Source organism: Bos taurus, chromosome 3, assembly GCF_002263795.3.
Source record: "Bos taurus isolate L1 Dominette 01449 registration number 42190680 breed Hereford chromosome 3, ARS-UCD2.0, whole genome shotgun sequence".
In the NCBI taxonomy this organism is placed as follows: Eukaryota; Metazoa; Chordata; class Mammalia; order Artiodactyla; family Bovidae; genus Bos; species Bos taurus.
The window spans coordinates 45,593,039-45,617,297 of record NC_037330.1 but is presented as its reverse complement, the minus strand read 5'-3'; the positions used below and the strand labels follow the sequence as shown (position 1 = coordinate 45,617,297).

General features: G+C 37.6%; 1 protein-coding gene and 1 non-coding gene across 4 annotated transcripts in view; one reads left to right on the top strand and one right to left on the bottom strand.

Moving 5' to 3' along the window:
* DPYD (dihydropyrimidine dehydrogenase) overlaps nucleotides 1-24,259 on the bottom strand; it is a 922,445-nt gene that overhangs the window by 713,484 nt on the left and 184,702 nt on the right. For all 3 annotated transcript variants that reach the window (NM_174041.2, XM_059881513.1, XM_059881517.1), the window contains 1 exon segment: nucleotides 1,273-1,360. In NM_174041.2, the coding sequence (NP_776466.1) occupies nucleotides 1,273-1,360 (88 nt within the window).
* LOC112446061 (U6 spliceosomal RNA) lies at nucleotides 16,973-17,079 on the top strand. The gene has a single exon (XR_003034139.1). It is a non-coding gene; the product is annotated as a U6 spliceosomal RNA (small nuclear RNA).

Sequence of the window (24,259 nt, the reverse complement as noted above, 5' to 3'; positions counted from 1 at the left end):
ACATAATTGTATTAGTTTTGCCAAATATCAAAATGAATCCGCCACAAGTATACATGTGTTCCCCATCCTGAACCCTCCTCCCTCCTCCCTCCCCATACCATCCCTCTGGGTCGTCCCAGTGCACTAGCCCCAAGCATCCAGTATCGTGTATCGAACCTGGACTGGCAACTCGTTTCTTACATGATATTTTACATGTTTCAATGTCATTCTCCCAAATCTTCCCACCCTCTCCCTCTCCCACAGAGTCCATAAGACTGTTCTATACATCAGTGTCTTACATTGATTTAAAAAACAACATGGAGCCTATTATACAGAGTGAAGTAAGCCAGAAGGAAAAACACCAATACAGTATACTAACGCATATATATGGAATTTAGAAAGATGGTAACAATAACCCTGTGTACGAGACAGCAAAAAAGACACTGATGTATAGAACAGTCTTATGGACTCTGTGGGAGAGGGAGAGGGTGGGAAGATTTGGGAGAATGGCATTGAAACATGTGAAATGTCATGTATGAAACGAGATGCCAGTCCAGGTTCAATGCACGATGCTGGATGCTTGGGGCTGGTGCACTGGGACGACCCAGAGGGATGGTATGGGGAGGGAGGAGGGAGGAGGATTCAGGATGGGGAACACATGTATACCTGTGGCGGATTCATTTTGATATTTGGCAAAACTAATACAAAATGTAAAGTTTAAAAATAAAATTAAAAATTAAAAAAAAATAAAAAACAACATAAAGATCAAAATTCCTTTTTTTCTACTAATGTCCGTTTTCTATTTTTTAGTTGTTGTGGGGGTTTTGGTTAAAACGCTATCAGTCTCTATGAATTATTCCAAGTCTTAGACAACTTCCTTTGATTTGTTCCAGTGCCCTAGAGTTAATATTAAAGTACATTTTAAAACAAAGATATCAAACTTGAAATGTGTTTTGATAATCAAAGACAGTTCCTATCTGTAAGCATTTAGCCTGCTTAAGCTAGAATCAATCTATTCAGTGAATGGTTTGTATTAAAAAATGATTCAATTCACCACAAACTAATTTTTAAGATAATAAAAAATGAATATGGATTTCACAATAATCATTATCACAACTAGGAAGAGACTAATTAACAAAATGTGCCACATTCTCACATGCCTACAGAAATCATAACTTTAATACTTTAACCTAATTTACTAAGACAAGCTTTACGCTTTAATCATGGTAATAATAGAGAACAAGATCAAAGGCTGTTATTAATTTTCATTTGCAGAGCTAAATCCAAATTTACCTTGTTTGAGATACTTGTGATGAACGATTTGATATCTAGATTTGTTGGACAGCTCTTCTGACAGGGGGCATCTGCACATTTCAGGCATCTAGGGAATAAAATAACTGAATTAAAGAAACTGTCAAGTTACAATCTATATATTCTCTACCCTAAACACATTCAGAGTTAGTGTCCAGTAAGAACAAATAAAACTATATTATTTTTAGGAACAAAAATTGTTTAAGCAATAAACAAAGAGTACTTGTGTTTCACTTTTTGCACACTTCCTAAGGTGTATAACATAGCACCATTCAGGTAAACAGCTATCCTTTCTCTTGGTGTTCCTCCTAGAGTTTAAGAAGACCATATTTACTTAAGGTACATGATTCATCCATTTACTAAATCAGTGTTTTTTGGATCTCTCATTGCACTGATAATGCTTAGAGAATAGAGCCTTTTTATTGTTGCTGTTTGTTTGTTTAATTTATTTACGTACTGCAGGATCTGGCACCCCACTCCAGTACACTTGCCTGGAAAATCCCATGGATGGAGGAGCCTGGTGGGCTGCAGTCCATGGGGTCACTGGGAGTCGGACACAACTGAGCGACTTCACTTTCTCTTTTCACTTTCATGCATTGGAGAAGGAAATGGCAACCCACTCCAGTGTTCTTGCCTGGAGAATCCCAGGGACGGGGGAGCCTGGTGTGCTGCTATCTCTGGGGTCACACAGAGTCGGACATGACTGAAGTGGCTTAGCATAGAAGGATCTTAGTTCCCTGATCTGGGGTCTAACCTGTGTCCCCTACTGTGGGAGTGCATTGTCTTGACTGCTGGACCACCAGGGAAGTCCTGAGAATAGAATCTTTTATGATAACAGTTTGTATGTCTTTTAGACAGTAGTTATTACACAAATGCAAAGAAAAAGATTTCCTTTTACCACTTGTAAATTCCTTTCTTCCTCTTTTTATCCCTTCCACTTATCCTCCCACCTCTCTTCCCTGACTCCTTCTTCCTCTCTGATCATCCCTCCTTTCTCCATTTTTTTTTCTTTAACATACACACTATATACACAGTAATTGGGCTTTGTAGTAGATACTGCAATGCATAGACCAGATCCCCTGCCTTCCAGACTGAAACATTTATTCTCCCAGCTGCTGTGCCCTCGGGTAAAGAAAACAGGCTGAACCAAGGTCATGCCGCCTTCCCAGGGGCAGCGAGTTTCCAATAACAGGTCACTGGTAGGAAGTAAAGACCCATTCTCCTTGCCTCTACTTGGGTAACAAGTCTTCAGGGATGCACTGCAGCCTTTACTGTTGCTATGTCTGTCCAATCTTGATTCCATCACTCTAATATAGATGTATATCTTCTAATAAACTTTCCACATACTAATTTCATTTCAGAATTTGTTTCCTGGAGAAACAACCAGAGACACGTTCAGACTTTAATGTAACTAAGAACCACTTGGGAAGCCTGATAAATGTCATAGTTTGCACAGAGATGCTCCTCTTGATTTTGAGTTATTGGCTCTTGTTTAGTCGCTCAGTTTTTTCTGACTCTTTGCAACCCCATAGACTGTAGCCTGCCAGGCTCCTATGTCCACAGGGTTCTCTAAACAAGAATACTGGAGTGGGTTGCCATTTCCTTCTCCAGAGGATCTTCCTAGTTCAGAGATTGAACCCACGTCTCCTACATTGGCAGGCAGATTCTAGTTAATGTCCTGGGAATCTGCATTTTGCTGCCACTCCCCCACTCCCAATGACTGTCCTTCATGGTGATTCTGATAAACATGATTGGAGTCACACAGTATCACAATTCTATCATTACTACTTTAGGACTGAAACCACTGGCTAGAATAGTCTTTAATTTCTACATTCTTATACTTTTTGTGAATTCATTTGATAAATATTTAATGAACCCTTGTTACATGTTAGAACCTGGGATATGAGGTTATAAAAATGATGAAAAGGACAACCATGGCCCTGCTGTCGCGGACCGTGCAGTCTGGAGCAAGTTCAAACATATAAAAGGCACTTGCAGTGTCAATGTGGTCAGTGTGAATTTGGGTAGAAACAGCAAGCTAATAGAGCATATAAGAGGAACAGCAGTCCAGGAGGGAGAGGTCAGGCAAAGCTTATTGGGAGAAATAATACATAAAGGGATGCTTGAAGAATGACAGAGCATTAGGCAAGTGAAGGAGGGTGGGACTTAGAGCAGAAGATCACTCAAGAAAATGACCAAAACATAAAAACAGTATGTGCCAAGGACTAGAGAGAAAAGAACATGACAGGGTAGGTAGACTAATGGAATCTGGTCTGGCATAAAGTGAGAGTGAGAATAGAGAGGAATTAGGCTGGTGACCTAAAATTTAAGATATATCATTGTCACATTTGGCAGAAGACGAGAATTCTCTGAGATTTGCCTCAGAATGAGTCCCACGTTGCTCAGTGACAAAGGTGACGAGCGAGCTCATTTTCTATCCACTTCCATGTGTAAAGACGTTGGTTCATTTCCTTTGAGAAAACACCACCAGTCTCCTTGTCATTCTTTTGTCAATCAGAGAGTCCTCTTCATTGTCTGGACCAATTTCTCAGTACCTAATTAATATCTTGTTTTAAAATCTGATCTCTTTTCTCTGGTTTGTGCCCTTAGCCTTCTCTCTAAATTAAATTTTACACAATGAGGACCAAAGGCTTTTCATAATCAATTGTCCTCTCTGAAATGCAGTCATTAAACCTCTCCCCTATCATTTCTCTAAATGCCATTGTTAGATTCACAGCTATCATTTAGTTGAATTCCTATCTTCTAATACTTAAGATTTTTTTTCCCCTAAAACATAGTCACTGAGTTTAAAAAGAATTTCTTGGAAATTCTTGCTATGATCAGTAGCACAACAATCCAAAAAGAAAAAAAAAAAAAAGGTCTATTTTGTCCTCGATTCTGAAATATAACATATAGGTGATACCTATATGTGTTAACTTCACGTGGATAAACATGTTGTAGATTAATAGTGTTTGAAAGGATATCCTGTTATGAGGTAAAATAAAGTAGCTAAGCTAAAATAAAAAGCTATAAAATAATATGCAATAATAAATATCTTCTGACTTGTAAAAGTCATTTTGACAGTTTTTTAAACATCTGCAATTCCACAAGACTAAAACAACAAAAATATTTATGATAGATAAAGATATAGACAGACAGACAGATAGATAGAAGATTCTGGCTATCCCTAATAAGGCACAAGTTTTTGGCTTTTCTTTTTTCTAACACCCAACTTAAATATAAGGCAATTAAAAAATAAAGTTATAATGTCAGCAGGTATGAATGAGCCAAATTAATGCAAAGTGTATTTTTCTGTTCTTCCAGAGAAATCTTAAATTCAACATAAACAGATTCACTTAATAGCACTGACAACGTAAGGATTTTTAGTTGTGGTTATTAAGCCTCTTTACCAAATAACTCTCCTTTTATTATTGAGCTAGTTCACAAATAACAGCTGTTGGAAATGTCAGATGTTAATGAGGCAGGGCAACGCAAACCTGAATTGTAGCATTCTTTTTTTCTTTGGTGCCATGAATATGCCAGAATGGGCAGACTCTGATAATAATACCATCTTGCAATTCTCTAAGCGCTCTGCAGACTAAAGTGCATCAGGCTGCCATTAATCCCACTTATCACTCTGACAGCTCAGTAATTACACTACTGCTATAGCCAGGTAGTCCTAATAAAATATCAACCACTGCAGTGGAATGCATACTGGTGAGATGTTTTATTAAACTTGGGGGGGTTGATCATCAAGTGACATTAGTGTTGACCTATTTTTCTATTTGACAATAAATTATCCTTTGACCAAGCCATAATAGATATTACAGAGTGCATTTACTGTACCAAATCAGAAAGGTACTGCATTGCACTGATGTAGGCAATGGTGTAAATAAAATAGCAGAAATGCATGTCAGAATGGTATTACCTAAATTGCTTTAAATGATTGATACCATGAAAAACCACAGACATAGTACTTAGGGGAATGTGTCAACAATTATTGTAAACCACAGTTCTACATAAATTTTTCGTTAGAAGTTAACATTTAAATTACGCTTGTTTTTATCTTCAGTCATTTAATTCCCCTTTTATGTTTCAAAGTTATCCTTTTATAGTGCAGTTTATTTTGAAATGCATTGTAAGAGGCAAAAGTTAATTCAGATAAACATTCGTGTAATATTTTTAATCCCCAAATAATTACATTTATAAGGAGTATATTAAGTTATTTTAAAGCAATAAAACATCTTAGATTTTTTCCTAGTGATGAACTTCTTTCATTTTCATATTTAATAGAGAACATGACAATAGATTTCATTAAAAAACAAAATATAGAATCTTTAATAATGTTAATCCTTCATGATTCAACATCACCATAAAAAATGTATGAAAAATTTAGTACCACTATTTAAGGGACAAAAACTATTAAAGATATATTTATCCAGTATCTTTCTCTAGGGAAAGAGAGCTATGATTCCTCTCCCCAAATATCAGTGAGGCTGGAGAGTTTTATTCTATATTATGATACCAAAAACATTATAGTGAGTAACAGAAGCAGCAGCATTTCATCCTTCACACATTTAAGAACAGACACCTGCTTCTTTTATTGTTAAGCATCCATAACAGTTGGAATAGTAACCTAGCCTTGTTAAAGAATTTTCTAATCTCTGAGTCTAAATAATTTCTTTGCCAGTAAAAAAAAAAAATCTCACAAATATATTTGAAAGACTTTAAACCTCACATTGCACAGTGTTTGGGTTTTATTTGCTATACTTTGGTTCAATCAAGCCAGCATTGTTTCATCAGATTATGTATAATCTATATTAATTGATATATAATCTAACAAGGAAGTTAGCATTTACATTAAAAATTATTTTGATATTGATGTTGATTTTCCTCAGATCTTTGATGTTCAGCAGCTTTATCTGAAAGGTCTAACTAATTCAAATGCAGCAATGGGTATACGATGTAACTTCTCTACCCTGTAATACCAATGTAGGCAAATCTATAGTCTAATATCCTTCCCCAGCTTCACAATAATTTCTACTGAAACCAGGCAGAATGGAGTATCAGACTGAATGGAAGGAGTGTGAATCAAGAAATGAAGGTTAAAACTGTCATACCTATGTCTGAGTTTCACAGCTTATATCACTGGTACCCAGTGACATATCTGGAACCCAGATATGGTCACAGTAAAAGGACCCCAAAAAGGATGGTTGGCATCTTTAAAACATGACATCAATCCAATGTTCTGATACATCAAACACTCAAGGGCCATTCTCAGCTCAAAATAATTTTTTCTGCTGTCTCAATATTCCATTAACAGCCATTCTTATACTTCTCTGTTTCTCTAATTACACCACAAGTTCTTATTAACTCATGCATACTTGAAACTGACTTTTAATACCCCTAATATGCTTCCCAGGTGGCGCTAGTGGTAAAGAAGCCACCTGCCAATACAAGAGATGTAAGAGACTCAGGTTCAATTCCTGGGTCAGGAAGATTCCCTGGAGGAGGATATGGCAACCCACTCCAGGATTCTTGCCTGGGAAATCCCATGGACAGAGGAGGCTGGTGGGTTACAGTCCACAGGGTCTCAAAGAGTTAGACAAAAGTGAAGCAACTTAGCAATTAGCAATAGTAATATGCATCTTGGCCAGTTTCTACACTCCACTGGGTGGAAAGCTATGGCAAAATTACTTACAGTAACTGAAATTTTTATCCTGTGCACCATTCTGCATTTTTAACCACATCAATGATATTCATGATTTAAGGCTTTTAATATATATTTGATTGTGTAGGTTAACAACAAAAATATTTTTAAGTAAAGCTATTTATCCACTAGAAATTTCCATTCACACGTTGGTGTTTCAAGACAGTTCAAAAGAAACAAAATTTAAATAGTACACAATTCAAACAATTGATGCTCAAAACATTTTGTTGGATGATCATGAATATAGAAATATAATATAGATATAAACTTTTCTATAAACTTTCTATAGTCTGACACAGAAAATTATTGGTTTTCTAATAGTAATGGCTAAAAACAGTATATTTTACATTTTATGCATAATTTGAATTACATGAAGGAATTTAAAGTAAAAAAAATAATATTAATTTTTACTCTTCATATGTAACTGATTCTTAAATATCAATAAGACTATTTTTATTTCTGCTTCATTGATGAAAAAACTGAGGTTCCAGAAATCTCCCAGAGGCATAATGATACAGGTGGCTAAGGCATTTGAAGGAAATATTAGAACATATTTACCATCTTATACTCAGGATTAGTCCATTCATATATGAAGGCGGGTTAAAATTTTAAAAGGTGATGTTTTACTGACCTTATACCTTGGCATCATCAGTGCCTCTTTGCCACAGTAATTTGAAGACTGAGAAAAAAGGCAGTTAAGAAGTCTCAGCTAGAGAAAGCTATAGTATCCTCTCTCCTGGAGTCCAATTTTAGTTTAAGGAAAAAAAAAGAAAAAAGCAGAAGGTAGTCTTAACCTCAAGAGACTTCTCAAGTCAAGATGAAAACATTAGAGTTTTATGATATTACACAATTTTGAAGGCTAATTCTATTACAACTTTAAACAGCTTACATACAGACATATCTACTGGAAAGATAGTTTTCTAAAAATCTTTGTATGCTACAAAAACCTCAACAGCTAAGAAGCCATTAATTTGCACACATCTTATCCTGCAAGCAAATAAGACACTTCTGTAAGAACTTAGTACACAGTACCACCTTGAAAACTTTAAATATATTGTTGTATTTTACTACACAAAGAGATCATAATCATGAGTATCTTAGAATATTGTTCTTAAACTTAGATTTTTCTTTCTTACAAGAGCAAATCAGACTTTAAGTTTCTGTTTTTGCTGTACAGAAGTGGAATAAGAAGAATGTGGTGGAATCAATGTACATTATAAGCTGCAGGAAAAGTCACTGTAAGAAAATAAACACACATCATGCATACATACATAAGACAACACTAATTAGGTATGAAAAGAGAACTAAGCATGATTAAAGGAAGTGGAGTCAGTCCTTAAAGTTTTCAGAATCTACTGGGGCTTAAAGATACTAGAAATTGAAGTATTAAATAACAAGTCAAGATTTAAATACCAATACCAAAATCTAAGGGCGTGGCAGGAATGGTAAAGAACCTGCCTGCCAATGCAGGAGGCAAAAGAGATGCAGGTTTGCTCCCTGGATTGGGAAGATCCCCTGGAGGAGGGCATGGCAACCCACTCCAATACTCTCACCTGGAGAATCACATGGACAGAGGAGCCTGGAAGGCTACAGTCCCTAGGCTCACAAAGAGTCAAACACAACTGAACTGACTTAGCACACACACCTGAAAATCTAAAGAAAATATGTATATTTGCCAAATGCAGGTTATAGAAGTGAAGGGATAATGACCCCCTTTCTAATTTCCCTCTGCTACAAAGTTATTCAAAGAATACAAGGTCATAACTTACAAACTGAATTGTTGAAATGGAATAATGAATGCTATTATATGACAACTATTAGAAGTAATATTACTCATTTACAAGTTTTTAAAAATATGTCAGTAACACAAAAGCACTTAAGTCAATGAATACAGAACAAATCAGAGTATTTATTAAATGTTTCTCTGCCCAGTAGATATCTAGGCCCTAAAATCTACAATATAATTTGATCCTTGTCACTTGCAGCTATAATAGAGTTATACTTTGATCAAAAAACCAGAGAATACTATAGATAAAAGTCCTTCTTTATGTCCTGGAGGGATGGTGTCCTTGGCAAAACCCTCTTGGAAACCATTCTTTATTCAACTTAAAGACAGTAGGGATTGAGAGTATTCAAAGTGATTGAAGAAGATGGCCAGATTCAAGAAGATAGAGAGTTCCTCCACCTTGCAGTAATGAGATAATGGCAAGTCATGTACCTGAATAGGGTTCAGTTCAGTTCAGTCACTCAGCCGTGTCCGACTCTTTGTGACCCCATGGACTGCAGCACACCAGGCCTGCCTGTCCATCACCAACACCCAGAGTTTACCCAGACTCATGTCCATTGAGTCGGTGATGCCATCCAACCATCTCATCCTCTGTCGTCCCCTTCTCCCCCTGTCCTCAATCTTTCCCAGCATTAGGGTATTTTCAAATGAGTCAGCTCCTCACATCAGGTGGCCAAAGTATTGGAGTTTCAGCTTCAACATCAGTCCTTCCAATGAACACCCAGGAGTGATCTCCTTTAGGATGGACTGATTGGATCTCCTTGCAGTCCAAGGGACTCTCAAGAGTCTTCTCCAACACCACAGTTCAAAAGCATCAATTCTTCGGCGCTCAGCTTTCTTTACAGTCCAACTCTCACATCCATTCATGACTACTGGAAAAACTATAGACTTGACTAGACAGACCTTTGTTGACAAAATAACATCTCTGTTTTTCAATATGCTGTCTACATTGGTCATAACTTTCCTTCCAAGGAGTAAGCATCTTTTAATTTCATGGCTGCAATCACCATATGCAGTGATTTTGGAGCCCCCCAAAATAAAATCAGCCACCGTTTCCACTGTTTCCCCATTTATTTGCCATGAAGTGACGGGACTGGATGCCATGCTCTTGGTTTTCTGAATGTTGAGCTTTAAGCCAACTTTTTCACTCTCCTCTTTCACTTTCATCAAGAGGCTCTTTAGTTCTTCTTCACTTTCTGCCATAAGGGTGGTATCATATGCGTATCCAAGGTTATTGATATTTTGCCCAGCAATCTTGATTCCAGCTTGTGCTTCATCCAGCCCAGCATTTCTCATGATGTACTCTGCATAGAAGTTAAATAAGCAGGGTGACAATATACAGCCTTGACGTACTCCTTTTCCTATTTGGAACCAGTCTGTTGTTCCATGTTCAGTTCTAACTGTTGTTTCCTGACCTGCATATAGGTTTCTCGAGGCAGGTCAGATGGTCTGGGTTACTTTATTTATAGGAAATAGCCAGCACGAACAAGTCAGATAATACAAAGCATATATGTGTGATACATAGTGTGTGTGCACACACCTAGACTTCCATGTACCCAAATATTAATTACTAAGTGATTAAATGTGCTTGTTTGTACAAAGCCTTTAAATATATTAACCCAGAAAGCACAGCATAAAGATTAAGAGAACAAGTTCTGGGATTTGATGTCCACATTTAATTCTTGACTTAGCTTTACTGGTGTTAAGATGTTAGGCAAATGACTTAACCTCTCTGAGGATCCATTTTCTCATATGCAAATGGAGATAATAATTTGTACTTCAGAGGTTTGTTGTGAGAATGTTAAAATATTACACACTTACACCAAATAGTATGTACTCCTTTAGTTATTTAACAGTCATTCTCTATAATTCTCAAAATGCTCTGAAAAGTTATGTATTGCTTTCTCTCCTTTAATGTGAAAGGGGTCAGTGAAGAATCACACTATAGTGTTTTATAGTTATCTAAATATATTAAACATAGTGGATTTCTGACCAACATAAACATACGCTTTAAATCTTCATTTTCTCTTTATGAGATTTCAGAAGAAACAAAGAGTATTTACATTTCAGGAAAATCAGAGAGCCTTCTCAACAGATACTTATACTGGAGACTGCAGAATAAGTAGGATTTTACCATGGACCAAGGAGTCTACCAGAGCTTAATACTGAGACCAAGTTTCATATGCATATGTAGTTCTCCATATTTCATATCAGTTCAGTAGCAGCTACTATACAATGTGCATTTTACCTGCCCAGTAATATGGCAGGAATGAACGAGAGGAATGAGGGGATGGAATGAGGGGAAAAGAACATCTACTGCCTAATATAATTCTTTAAAAAAAACAGACTATGGGTTCAACCAGGGCAGAGAGAATGACCCAACACTGGTTCTCCATATCTATGCTTGTAGCTGGCACATGTACAGTTGCTCACAGATGCTTATGGAAAATTCCTGTTATTGCATTTCTTCAGGGATCAAACTGCTAAAATGCATGTCAATCTCATCAGTGATCCAGTGTTATTTATACAGAATCCTTTCCTCTTGAGGCTTCTTGTTGTTTCTTTATGCTAATACTATGAGGCAAACATATTCTCCTCCCCAAAATAAGTTAAATTAAAGATGATAGGTTGGGCAATTCAATATACTGTGAGGTTTGAGCTTTTGAAAAATGGATATATCCTAACTAAAGGTGTAACTGATCTTGTTATGAATGTATACTTGAGAAAGTAATGAAAGAAATGAGTAAATATGAGAATCCTTGTGAAAGAGGCTTTCCTTTCTTGCTGAACCACATATTACCTATATTTTCAATGCCTGTGTAAGGCATATTTCTCCCTTTCGCTTTTCCATTGCTACCACCTGAAGAGATGGTGACAGAGTATTTCTTACCCTCCAGGGTAGAGTAGCACTTTGCCTTAACAAAATATGCTATCTATGAACAAATAAAATATTTCCTTAGATAACTGTTTACAATTAAGAAAATATCTATGATTTATATACCATTTAAATTTGAATAAGGTGATTGACAGGGAAGCCTGGTGTGCTGCAGTCCATGGGGTCACTAAGAGTCAGACACAACTGAGTGACTGAAACTGAACTGAATTGATTGAATGTACATGCGATCACATACACTCGTAATAAAGATCAATCACATGCTTAGTCTGGAGAAGGAAATGGCAACCCACTCCAGTATTCTTGCCTGGAAAATTCCATGGATGGAGGAGTCTGACAGGTCCATGGGTCGCAGAGTCGAAAATGACTGAGCAACTAACAACAACATGTTCAGTTAAGCATGCAGTCATTTTGAAAAATCCAAGATTTGCAATACATCTACAGTCTAACCTGCTATTTTTAATTTAACTACAACAAGCCATATGTAATTATTTTTCAAACCAGCATATTGTTGCTGAGCACAATTGTGGTTCCCCTCACATTCTAGACAGCTGTTACATGATGCTCAATACACTTTTGATCCTTTACAGACCTTAGAGAGAACTGGGTGACAGTACTGACAGTTTTTATTACAGCTTTCCTACTACTCAATAATCTTATTTCACCTGGACTATTTCCCCAGTAGTGTCATAAACTCTTTGATTTATATTGAGAATCCTTCCAGGCTTCTTAGAAAGAAGACATTCTTCCTCATAACATATCCATATGATGTGCAAATTATATTTTCAAACTTTGAAACACCTGTTATATGTTTACCTTAATGTCAATGATGCTCCCTTAGGAAGGCCAACCAAAAAAAGTAATTTATATTAGTCACAGCAAATTTCAAAACTGAAAAAGCTTTATAATTTATGAATTTGCAGGTAATTTCAGAAAAAATATAAGACTAACAGTAATGTTGGCAGATTTTTATCTGATTTCTAATAAACATGTAAAAGAGAAACAAAGTCAAACAGTATAATCTACAAATAAAATACAATTCCTAGATATGTGGGATATATTGATCATGAAAAAAGAACATTTGTGTAAAAATGTATGGAAGATATTGATTTAAAAATATACCAGACTTACTTCATGTAAAAGAGAATTCTGTCCAGTATTTTTGTCTTTGTAAGTGCAACAGTTATTGCAATACTTGAGGTGATAAAAGAACAAATATGGAGAGCAATGACCATCCTTGAATTTTCCAACTATTGGTACTAGTGTTCAGTTTCATGTGTGGAGCCCATAAAAATTTGTCTAAAAGCTTCACTTTATAAAAATAATGTCACTCTTCCTTATTTAAAAGTAAAAGCCTTAAAGCATACTTTAAATATTCATTCCTTTTACATAGTTAAATCTATGTTGATTACCCTAAGTAAAAGAAAACTGCATTCAGCACAAAAAAAAATTTAAGTAAAAGAAAACTGCATTCAGCACAAAAAAATTTTAAGTATTATACGCAATCCAGCTGATCTTTTTAAAACCCATAACTGATTATGACATTCTCTTGCTTAAAAGGAGAACTGGCATACAGTACAATGGCCTTTGAACTTGGCCCCTGCCTACTGCATTCCTCCAGCTCCAGCTGCAACAACTGACCGACTCTGGAACTCTGTAGTTTTGTGACCAGGTCATCATTTTTCAACCTCTGTGTATTCCAACATGATCTTCCCTTGCCTGAAGAGCTACAGAATTCATCTCCAATGTCTCTCATGGAGCCCCCTGGTTCTTACCATTTTCATCTTCCAGAGCACCCTGTGGATTCTTTTATGAAAGTAATGATTACACTGGACACTAACAGTTGATTTTCTGTTCTCTGAATCCTTCTCCACTGAGAAAATGTTTGGGTTCCTTGTCTTTGTGGTAGGTCTGCTTGGAAATAAATTAATTTTAAATTGGCTGAAAAAGCCAACCAGAATTTTGGAAATGTACCAGTCACTTCTTTTAATGTTTCGGAAAACAATTTTAATAACTTCCTTTCGAACTTATGTAAATAATATATGCTTACAGTAAAAGATATTTATATTTGTTTTAATTTATTTAGTATATGAGTTGCTATATGCCAGTTGTGTTCTATGTGTTTTATAAATACTAACCCACTTAATTTTCATAACCACTCAGTGAGGAAGACATAAATATTAATTCACTATGGCTTTATGATAATCTGATGTGGTAGAAACTTTTTATTCTCATTTTAAGATAATAAGGCACAAAATTTTCTTCTCTGATTTAAGTGTAAAATATTTTATTGTCCATTTCTGTGATCCTGGTGATCATTAAGCTAACAGACATAAAAGGAATGAAACTGGGTCATTTGTAGAGATGTGGATGGACCAAGAGTCTCTATACAGAGTGAAGTAAATCATACAGAAAAACAAATATCATATATTCATGCATACATATGGAATCTAGAAAAATGGTACAGAGGAACCTATTTGCAGGGCAGGAATAGACACACAGACTTAGAGAATGGACATATGGACACGGGGTGGGGAAGGGGAACTGTGATGAACTGGGAGACTGGGATTGACATATATACCCTCCCAATGTGTAAGACAGACAGCTAGTGGGAACCTGCTATACAGCACAGGGAACTCAGCTCTGTGCTTTGGGGTGATCTAAAAGGGTGAGATGGGGGAAAGGGAGGTCTGAGAGAGAGGATATATGTATACATATAGCTGATTCACTTCATTGTACAACAGAAACTGTACAATATTGTAAGGAAACTATACCCCAATTTTAAACAAAGTTAACCAACATTTCTCAAAGGCCTGTGATTCCCAGTTTTCTCTTCTAAAATCATAATAGTGTCTGGTGAAGTCAGGGCTTGCCTCCAGGTTGTGGAATGGAAAGCCAGATTGAGGACTCTTATCCATCTAGGTCTGATGTTCTCCAAAGTCAAGACTGTGGGTATCATAATTTCATTTCTGCAGTAGTTTCCATAGTGATAGTCACAGTGAGAATTTGAGAAAATTTCTGATATAATATAAAGAACAATATATGTTGTAGACCTTCTTATACAATATATGCCACACATGGCTGGTTTCAAATGCAATCTAACAAAACTCCTTATCTGTTTCACAGCATACCCAGCAATAATACTTACAGATCATGTAATCCTTTACAAAGCATTTTTTATACTAAATTACCTACAGAGATCACTAAGATTAATCTTCTCAATAAAAATACCAGATAAACAAAGGAAAACAAATAGAAACAACCTAAAGATATCACAAACATGAGTCAAAATAGATAAAATGTATTCAGCATCTATAGTCATTACCAGTCTAAAATAATTCTGTCACTATATAGCATTTGCAACATTATATATTAGACAAAGAGACTCCAGGTAAGACCAAAATTGCTCAATTAAAGATGTTGTCCAGTCTACTATTACTTCCCACGAGGTTTAGAATGGAGTGACTTATACACTATTTCACTCCTTGGGAGTTTAATGTCTAAGAGTCAATGATGACATCTCACATGAAGAATACGGAGATTTTCAGGAAATTAATGAATATGAGAGAAAAACAGATAAGGATATAAATGTTTAATCTTCTTAATTTAATTCATATCTTAAGGTAGACCAGGGTTTCAGACAATAGCACTGCCTGGAAATGAACTAATGTGATGATAGTCTGATCATTATTAGAATATTTTGAAAAAAACTGGCTTAGAAGCCAAAGGATACAATGTTCAGATATAATACCTTGAACACAGTCATGAAAATTAGCTGCCTACAGTATATTATTTAAACTCTAAAAGCAGGAAAATAAAAAACTAAAGATAAATCATATATAATTTTGTAAACACAGAAAATTCCATTGACTACACTTCTAATCAAATTCCTTATGATTATATAGTGAAGGTGACAAATAGATTCAAGGGATTAGCTCTGATAGACAGACTGCGTGAAAAACTATGGACAGAGATTTGTGACATTGTACAGGAGGCAGTGATCAAGACCATCCCCAAGAAAAAGAAATGCAAAAAGTCAAAATGGTTGTCTGAGGAGGACAAATAGATGAGAAAAGAAGAGACGTTAAAGGAAAAGGAGAAAAGGAAAGATATACCCATCTGAATTCAGAGTCCAAATACTAGCAAAGAGAGATAAGGAAGCCTTCCTAAGTGATCAGTGCAAAGAAATAGCAGAAAACAATAGAATGGGAAAGACTAGAGATCTCCTCAAGAAAATCAGAGATACCAAGGGAACATTTCATGCAAACATGGGCACAATAAAGGACAGAAATGGTATGGACCTAACAGAAGCAGAAGATATTATGAAGAGGTGGCAAAATTACACAGAAGAACTACACACACACACACACACACACACACACACACACACACACACACATAATCTTCATGACCCAGATAACCATGGTGGTGTGAGCACTCACCTAGAACCAGACATCCTGGAGTCTAAAGTCAAGTGGGTCTTAGGAAGCATCCCTATGAACAAAGCTAGTGGAGGTGATGGAATTCCAGTGGAGCTATTTCAAATCCTAAAACATGATACTGTTAAGGTGCTACACCCAATATGCCAGAAAATTTGGAAAACTCAGCAATGGCCACAAGACCAGAAAAGGTCAGTTTTCATTCCAATCCCAAAGAAAGGCAATGCCAAATAATGTTCAAACTACCACACAATTGCAGTCATCTCACATGCTAGCAAAGTAATGCTCAAAATTCTCCAAGCCAGGCTTCAGCAATGCGTGAACCAAGAACTTCCAGATGCTCAAGCTAGATTTAGAAAATGCAGAGGAACCAGAGATCAAATTGCCAACATCCGCTGGATCATCAAAAAAGGAAGACAGTTCCAGAAAAACATCAATTTCTGCTTTATTGACTATGCCAAACCCTTTGACTGTGTAGATCACAATAAACTGTGGAAAATTCTGAATGAGATGGGAATACCAGACCACTTGAACTGCCTCCTGAGAAATCTGCATGCAGGTCAAGAAGCAACAGTTAGAACCAGACATGGAACAACAGACTGGTTCCAAATTAGGAAAGGAGTACATCAAGGCTGTATATTGTCACCCTGTTTATTTAACTTCCATGCAGAGTACATCATGAGAAATGCCAGGATGGATGAAGCACAAGCTGGAATCAAGTTTACCAGGAGAAATATCAATAACCTCAGATATGCAGATGACACCACCATATGGAAGAAAGCGAAAAGGAACTGAAGAGTCCCTTGATGAAACTGAAAGAGGACAGTCAAAAACCTGGCTTAAAACAGCATTCAGTGCTCACTTTGGCAGCACATACACTAAAATTGGAACAATACAGAGAAGATTAGCATGGCCCCCGAACAAGGATGACATGCAAATTCATGAAGCGTTCCATATTTTTTGGACATCTTATCTTTGACAAAGGAGGCAAGAATATACAATGGAGAAAAGGCAATCTCTTTAACAAGTGGTGCTGGGAAAACTGGTCAACCACTTGTAAAAGAATGAAACTAGAACACTTTCTAACACGATACACAAAATTAAACTTAAAATAGAATAAAAATCTAAATGTAAGACCAGAAACTATAAAACTCCTAGAGGAAAACATAGGCAAAACACTCTCTGACATAAATCACAGCAGGAGCCTCTATCACCTCCCACAGTAATGGAAAAAAAACAGAAATAAACAAATGAGACCTAATTAAACTTAAAAGCTTTTGCATAATGAAGGAAACTATAAGCAAGGAGAAAAGACAGCCTTCAGAATGGGAGAAAATAATAGCAAACAAAGCAACTGACAAAGAATTAATCTCAAAAATATACAAGCAGCACATGCAGTTCAATTCCAGAAAAATAAATGACCCAATCAAAAAATGGACCAAAGAACTAAACAGACAGTTCTCCAAAGAAGACATACAGATGGCTAACAAACACATGAAAAGATGCTCAACATCACTCATTATCAGAGAAATGGAAATCAAAACCACAATGAGGTACCATCTCATGCTGGTCAGAATGGCTGCTATCCAAAAATCTACAAGCAATAAATGCTGGACAGGGTGTGGAGAAAAGGGAACTCTTACCCTGGGAGAGTGGGAATGCAAACTAGTACAGCCATTATGGAGAATAGTGTGGCGATTCCTTTAAAATCTGGAAATAGAACTGCCATATGACCCACCAATCCCACTGCTGGGAATACACACCAAGGAAACCAGAATTGAAAGAGACACGCATACCCCAATATTCATCGCAGCACTGTTTACAATAGCTAGGACATGGAAGCAACCTAGATATCCATCGGCAGATGAATGGATAAGAAAGCCGTTGTACATATACACAATGGAATATTACTCAGCTATTAAAAAGAATGCCCTTGAATCAGTTCTAATGAGGTGGACAGAACTGGAGCCTATTATACAGAATGAAGTAAGTCAGAAAGAAAAACACCAATACAGTATATTAACACATATATATGGAATTTAGAAAGATGGTAACAATGAACAGCAAAAGAGACACAGATATAAAGAACAGACTTTTGGACTCTGTGGGAGAAGGCAAGGTGGGATGATTTGAGAGAATAGCATTGACACATGTATATTAACATATGTGAAATAGATCTCCAGTCAGGTTTGATGCATGAGACAGGGTGCTCAGGGCTGGTGCACTGGGATGATGCTGAGGGATGAGAAGGGGAGGGAGGAGGGAGGGGGCTTAGGGGTGGGGGACACATGTACACCTATGGCTGATTCATATCAATGTATAGCACAAACCACTACAATATTGTTAAGTAATTAGCCTCCAATTAAAATAAATTAATTAATTAAAAAAAAACACCTCAGCATTCAAAAACTAAACCATGGCAATACTGCCATCACTTCATGGCAAATAGAAGGGAAAAAAATGGAAACAGGGAGAGACTTTATTTTCTTCGGCTCCAAAATCACTGAAGATGGTGCCTGCAGCCATGAAATTAAAAGACGCTTGTCTCTTGGAAGAAAAGCTGTGACAAATCTAGACAGCATATTAAAAAGCAGAGACATTACTTTGCCAACAAAGTCCGGCTAGTCATGTACGGATGTGAGAGTTGGACCATAAAGAAAGCTGAGCACCAAAGAATTTATGTTTTTGAAGTATGGTTTTGGAGAAGACTCTTGAGTGTCATTTGGACTGCAAGGAGATCCAACCAGTCCATCCTAAAAGAAATCAGTCCTGAATATTCATTGAAGGACTGATGCTGAAGCTGAAACTCCAATACTTTGGCCATCTGATGCGAAGAACCGACTCACTGGAAAAGACCCTGATTCTGGGAAAGACTGAAGGCAGGAGGAGAAGGGGAGGACAGAGGATGAGATGGTTGGATGGCATCACCCACTCGATGGACATGAGTTTGAGCAAGTTTTGTGAGTTGGTGATGGACAGGGAGGCCTAGTTTGCTGCAGTCCATGGGGTTACAAACAGTCAGAAATGACTGAGTGACTGAGCTAACAATTCTAATGAAGACTGTTATAACACTGCCAATGCTGTCATACTTTGTCACAAGCACCATTAAATTTAAGAAATTTAAATAAAGAATTTGAATGAAATTAATAGAACTTAATGTTTGTGGTCTATGGAATCGTAACGCACTATTTTCCTTGTTTTTTCATTCATTTCCTTCCTTCCCTTTTTTTTTCAGTCAATAAATATCTATAGAGCACTTGTTATTTGTTGAGGATTTGCAATTTGCTGTTCGGGAGTAAGCATGATGAGTAAGACTTGGGTTCTGCCCTCAAAAAGGTCACAGTGGAGACTTCAGGCAAATGAGCAGACATTCTCAGATGAGGAGAAGGTGTGATAATGGAGAGGTGAGGGATGTATATAGTTGCCTCACTGTTCACTCCTCTAGCTTCAGTTCCCAGTAGACTGCTAAGGACACAATGAACAGATTTGTTTCTCTACAATATGTATGTGTGTGTGTGTGTGTGTGTGTGTCTGTGTGTGTGTCTGTGTGTGTGTGTGTCTGTGTGCGTGTGTGTGTACTGAATAGTCAAAGCTATGATTTTTCCAGCAGTCATGTATGGATGGGCAAGTTGAACCACAGAGAAGGCTGAGTGCAGAAGAATTGATGCTGTCAAACTGTGGTGCTGGAGAAGACTCTTGAGAGTCCCTTGGACAGCAAGGAAAACAAATCAGTCAATCCTAAAGGAAATCAACCATGAATATTCATTTGAAGGACTAATGCTGAAGCTGAAACTCCTATACATTGGCCACCTAATGAGAAGAGCATTGGAAAAGACCCTGGTGCTTGGAAATATTGATGGCAGGAGGAGAAGGGGGTGACAGGCAATGAGATGGTTGGATGGCATCGTCAACTCAATGGACATGAGTTTGAGCAAACCCCAGGAGAAAGTGAAGGACAGGAAAGCCTGGTGTGCTGTGGTCCATGGCGTCACAAATAGTTGGACACAACTTAGCAACTAAATAACAAATATGCCAAGTAATACAGGGCTTACATAAAATAAAAGAATGGAAAGTATTTGCTACTTAGTATCTGGGCTTCCCCAGGAAGATGACAAGAGTGAGCATCAACATTCTAGAAATCAGTGAACTAAGATGGACTGGAATGGGTGAACTTAACTCAGATGACCATTATATCTAATACTGTGGGCAGGAATCCCTTAGAATAAATGGAGTAGTCATCATAGTCAACAAGAGTCTGAAATGTAGTACTTGGGTGCAATATCAAAAACCACAGAATGATCTCTGTTCGTTTCCAAGGCAAACCATTCAATATCACAGTAATTCAAGTCTATGCCTCGACCAGTAACACCGAAGAAACTGAAGTTGAAGGGTTCTATGAAGACCTACAAGACCTTCTAGAACTAAAACCCAAAAAAGATGTCCTTTTTATTATAGGGGACTGGAATGCAAAAGTAGGAAGTCAAGAAACAACTGGAATAACAGGCAAATATGGCCTTGGAGTAGACAATGAAGCAGGCAAAGGCTAATAGAGTTCTGCCAAGAGAATGCACTGGTCATAGCAAACACTCTCTTCCAACAACACAAGAAAAGACACATGGACATCACCAGATGGTCGACATCGAAATCAGACTTATTATATTTTTTGCAGCCAAAGATGGAGAAGCTCTACACAGTCAGCAAAAACAAGACCAGGAGTTGTCTGCAGCTTGGATCATGAAATCCTTATTGCCAAATTCAGATTTAAATTGAAAAAAGTAAGGAAAACTACTAGACCATTTAGGTATGACCTAAATCAAATCCCTTATGACTACACAGTGGAAGTAGAAATAGATTTAAGGGAATAGATTTGATAGACAGAGTGCCTGATGAACCATGGATGGAGGTTCGTGACATTGTACAGGAGACAGAAATCAAGACCACCCCCAAGAAAAAGAAATGAAAAAAAGCAAAATGGCTGTCTGAGGAGGCCTGGCAAAGTGCTGTGAAAAGAAAAGAAGTGAAAAGCAAATGAGAAAAGGAAAGATATAAGCATCTGAATGCAGAGTTCCAAAGAATAGCAAGGAGAGTTAAGAAAGCCTTCCTCAGCGATCAGTGCAAAGACATAGAGGAAAACAACAGAATGGAAAAGACCAGAGATCTCTTCAAGAAATTAGAGATACCAAGGGAATATTTCATGCAAACATGGGCTCAATAAAGGACAGAAATTGTAGGGACCTACAAGAAGCAGAAGATATGGCAAGAAGAGGTGGCAAGAATACACAGAAGAACTGTACAAAAAAGATCTTCATGACCCAGATAATTACGATGGTATGATCACTCACCTAGAGCCAGACATCCTGGAATGTGAAGTCAAGTGAGCCTTAGGAAGCATCACTACGAACAAAGATAGTGGAGGTGATGGAATTCCAGTTGAGCTATTTCAAATCCTGAAAGATGACACTGTGAAAGTGCTGAACTCAAGATGCCAGCAAATATGGAAAACTCAGCAGTGGCCACAGGACTGGAAAAGGTCAGCTTTCATTCCAATCCCCAAAAAAGGCAATGACAAAGAATGCTCAAACTACCGCACAATTGTACTCATCTCACATGCTAGTAAAGTAATGCTCAAAATTCTCCAAGCCAGGCTTCAGCAATACATGAACCTTGAAATTCCAGATGTTCAAGTTGGTTTTAGAAAACGCAGAGGAACCAGAGATCAAATTGCCAACATCTGCTGGATCATAGAAAAAGCAAGAGAGTTCCAGAAAAACATCTATTTCTGCTTTATTGACCATGCCAAAGCCTTTGACTCTGTTGATCACAATAAACTGTGGAAAAGTCTTAAAGAGATGGAAATACCAGAGCATCTGACCTGCCTCTTGAGAAACCTGTATGCAGGTCAGGAAGCAACAGTTAGAACTGGACATGGAACAACAGACTGGTTCCAAATAGGAAAAGAGTACATCAAGGCTGTATATTGTCACCCTGCTTATTTAACTTATATGCAACATACATCAAAAGAAACGCTGGGCTGGAGGAAGCATAAGCTGGAATCAAGATTGCCAGGAGAAATATCAGTAACCTCAGATATGCAGATAACATCGCCTTTATGGCAGAAAATGAAGAACTAAAGAACCTCTTGATGAAAGTGAAATAGGGGAGTGAAAATGTTGGCTTAAAGCTCAACACTCAGAAAACTAAAATCATGGCATCCGGTCCCATAATTTCATGGCAAATACATGCGGAAACAGTGGAAACAGTGGCTGACTTCATTTTTCTGGGCCCCAAAATCACTGCAGATGGCCACTGCAGCAATGAAATTAAAAGACACTTACTCCTTGGAAGGAAAGTTATGACCAACCTAGACAGTATATTTTAAAAAGCAGAGACATTATCTTGCCAACAAAGGTCCGTCTAGTCAAGGCTATGGTTTTTCCTGTGGTCATGTATGGATGTGAGAGTTGGACTATAAAGAAAGTTGAGGAATCGCTTTCTTCACACCATCACCAAAGAATTGTTGCTTTTGAACTGTTGGAGAAGATTCTTGATAGTCCCTTGGACTGCAAGGAAATCCAACCAGTCCATCCTAAAGGAGATCAGTCCTGGGTGTTCATTGGAAGGACTGATGTTGAAGCTGAAACTCCAGTACTTTGGCCACCTGATGCAAAGAGCTGACTCATTGGAAAAGACCCTGAGGCTGGGAAATATTGAGGGAAGGAGGAGAAGGGGGTGACAGAGGATGAGATGGTTGGATGGCATCATTGACTCAGTGGACATGGGTTGGGTAAATTCCAGCAGTTGGCAATGGACAGGGAGGCCTGGCAGGCTGCGGTTCATGGGGTCGCAAAGAGTTGGACACTACTGAGCAACTGAACTGAACTGATATGGGCTTCCCCAGTGCTCACTGGTAAAGAACCTGTCTGCAGTGCAGGAGATGGGGGCAGGTGATGGCAAAGAGATCCAACCAGTCCATTCTAAAGGAGATCAGCCCCGGGCATTCTTTGGAAGGAAGGATGCTAAAGCTGAAACTCCAATACTTTGGCCACCTCATGCAAAGAGTTAACTCATTGGAAAAGACTCTGATGCTGGGAGGGATTGGGGACAGGAGCAGAAGGGGATGACAGAGGATGAGATGGTTGGATGGCATCACTGACTCGATGGATGTGAGGTGAGTGAACTCCAGGAGTTGGTGATGGACAGGGAGGCCTGGCGTGCTGTGATTCATGGGGTTGCAAAGAGTCAGACACGACTGAGCGACTGAACTGAACTGAACTGAATGAGTATTTGATCCCTGTGTCAGGAAGATCCCCTGGAGAAACGAAATGGCAACCCACTCCAGTGTTCTTGCCTGGAAGATCTCAAATCCCTGTGGTGACAAGAGTCAGACACAACTGGGCAACTAAATAGAAACAACAAATGAAAGTATCATTGAGCCCTCTGCCCAATTACTTTTAGGTTCATCTCAATCACAAACAGATCATCTCTTTCATCTGATATCTCTTCCTTTAACCACACACCAGCCAGTAGGTAGTCATCACAAGACAATACAATACCATAAAAGACAATATACTTTGATGGATTCTAGACTTAAATCTGGACTCTATCACTCACTAGCTTTGTGATCTTAGAATAATTATTTAAATAGTCTGTGCCCTCAGCTTCCTCATCTAACTTGCTAATTATAGGCTAGACACTATACCATTATAGGGAGAATTGCTTAAATTAATATATGTAAAACATTTAGGGCCTGCCACATAATAAAGGCTCAATGATACAAATCACTGTTGTAAATCATTATTGTCTAGGAACAATAGAGAATGCAATGGAATAAATGAGTACTTCTTTTCCACAGCTACTGAAAAGCACAATGTTATGATGTAACTGTAAGATATAACTGTAAAATAATATCTACTACACAGGTTACTGCGAAAACAAAATAAGACAATTAAGAAGAGGACCAGCAATAATGTCATGTTCATAAAAGTTGCCTTATAAATGATAATTTGAGAACATTTTTAAAAGTATGAATATCTTCCAAACCAATTCAAGAAGAGTCTGTGGAATACAGAAGTGAACTGATATCACTCTGAATAGAAACAGAATGTGTAACCATAAGATTATATGAAGTCAAACATGTAAGA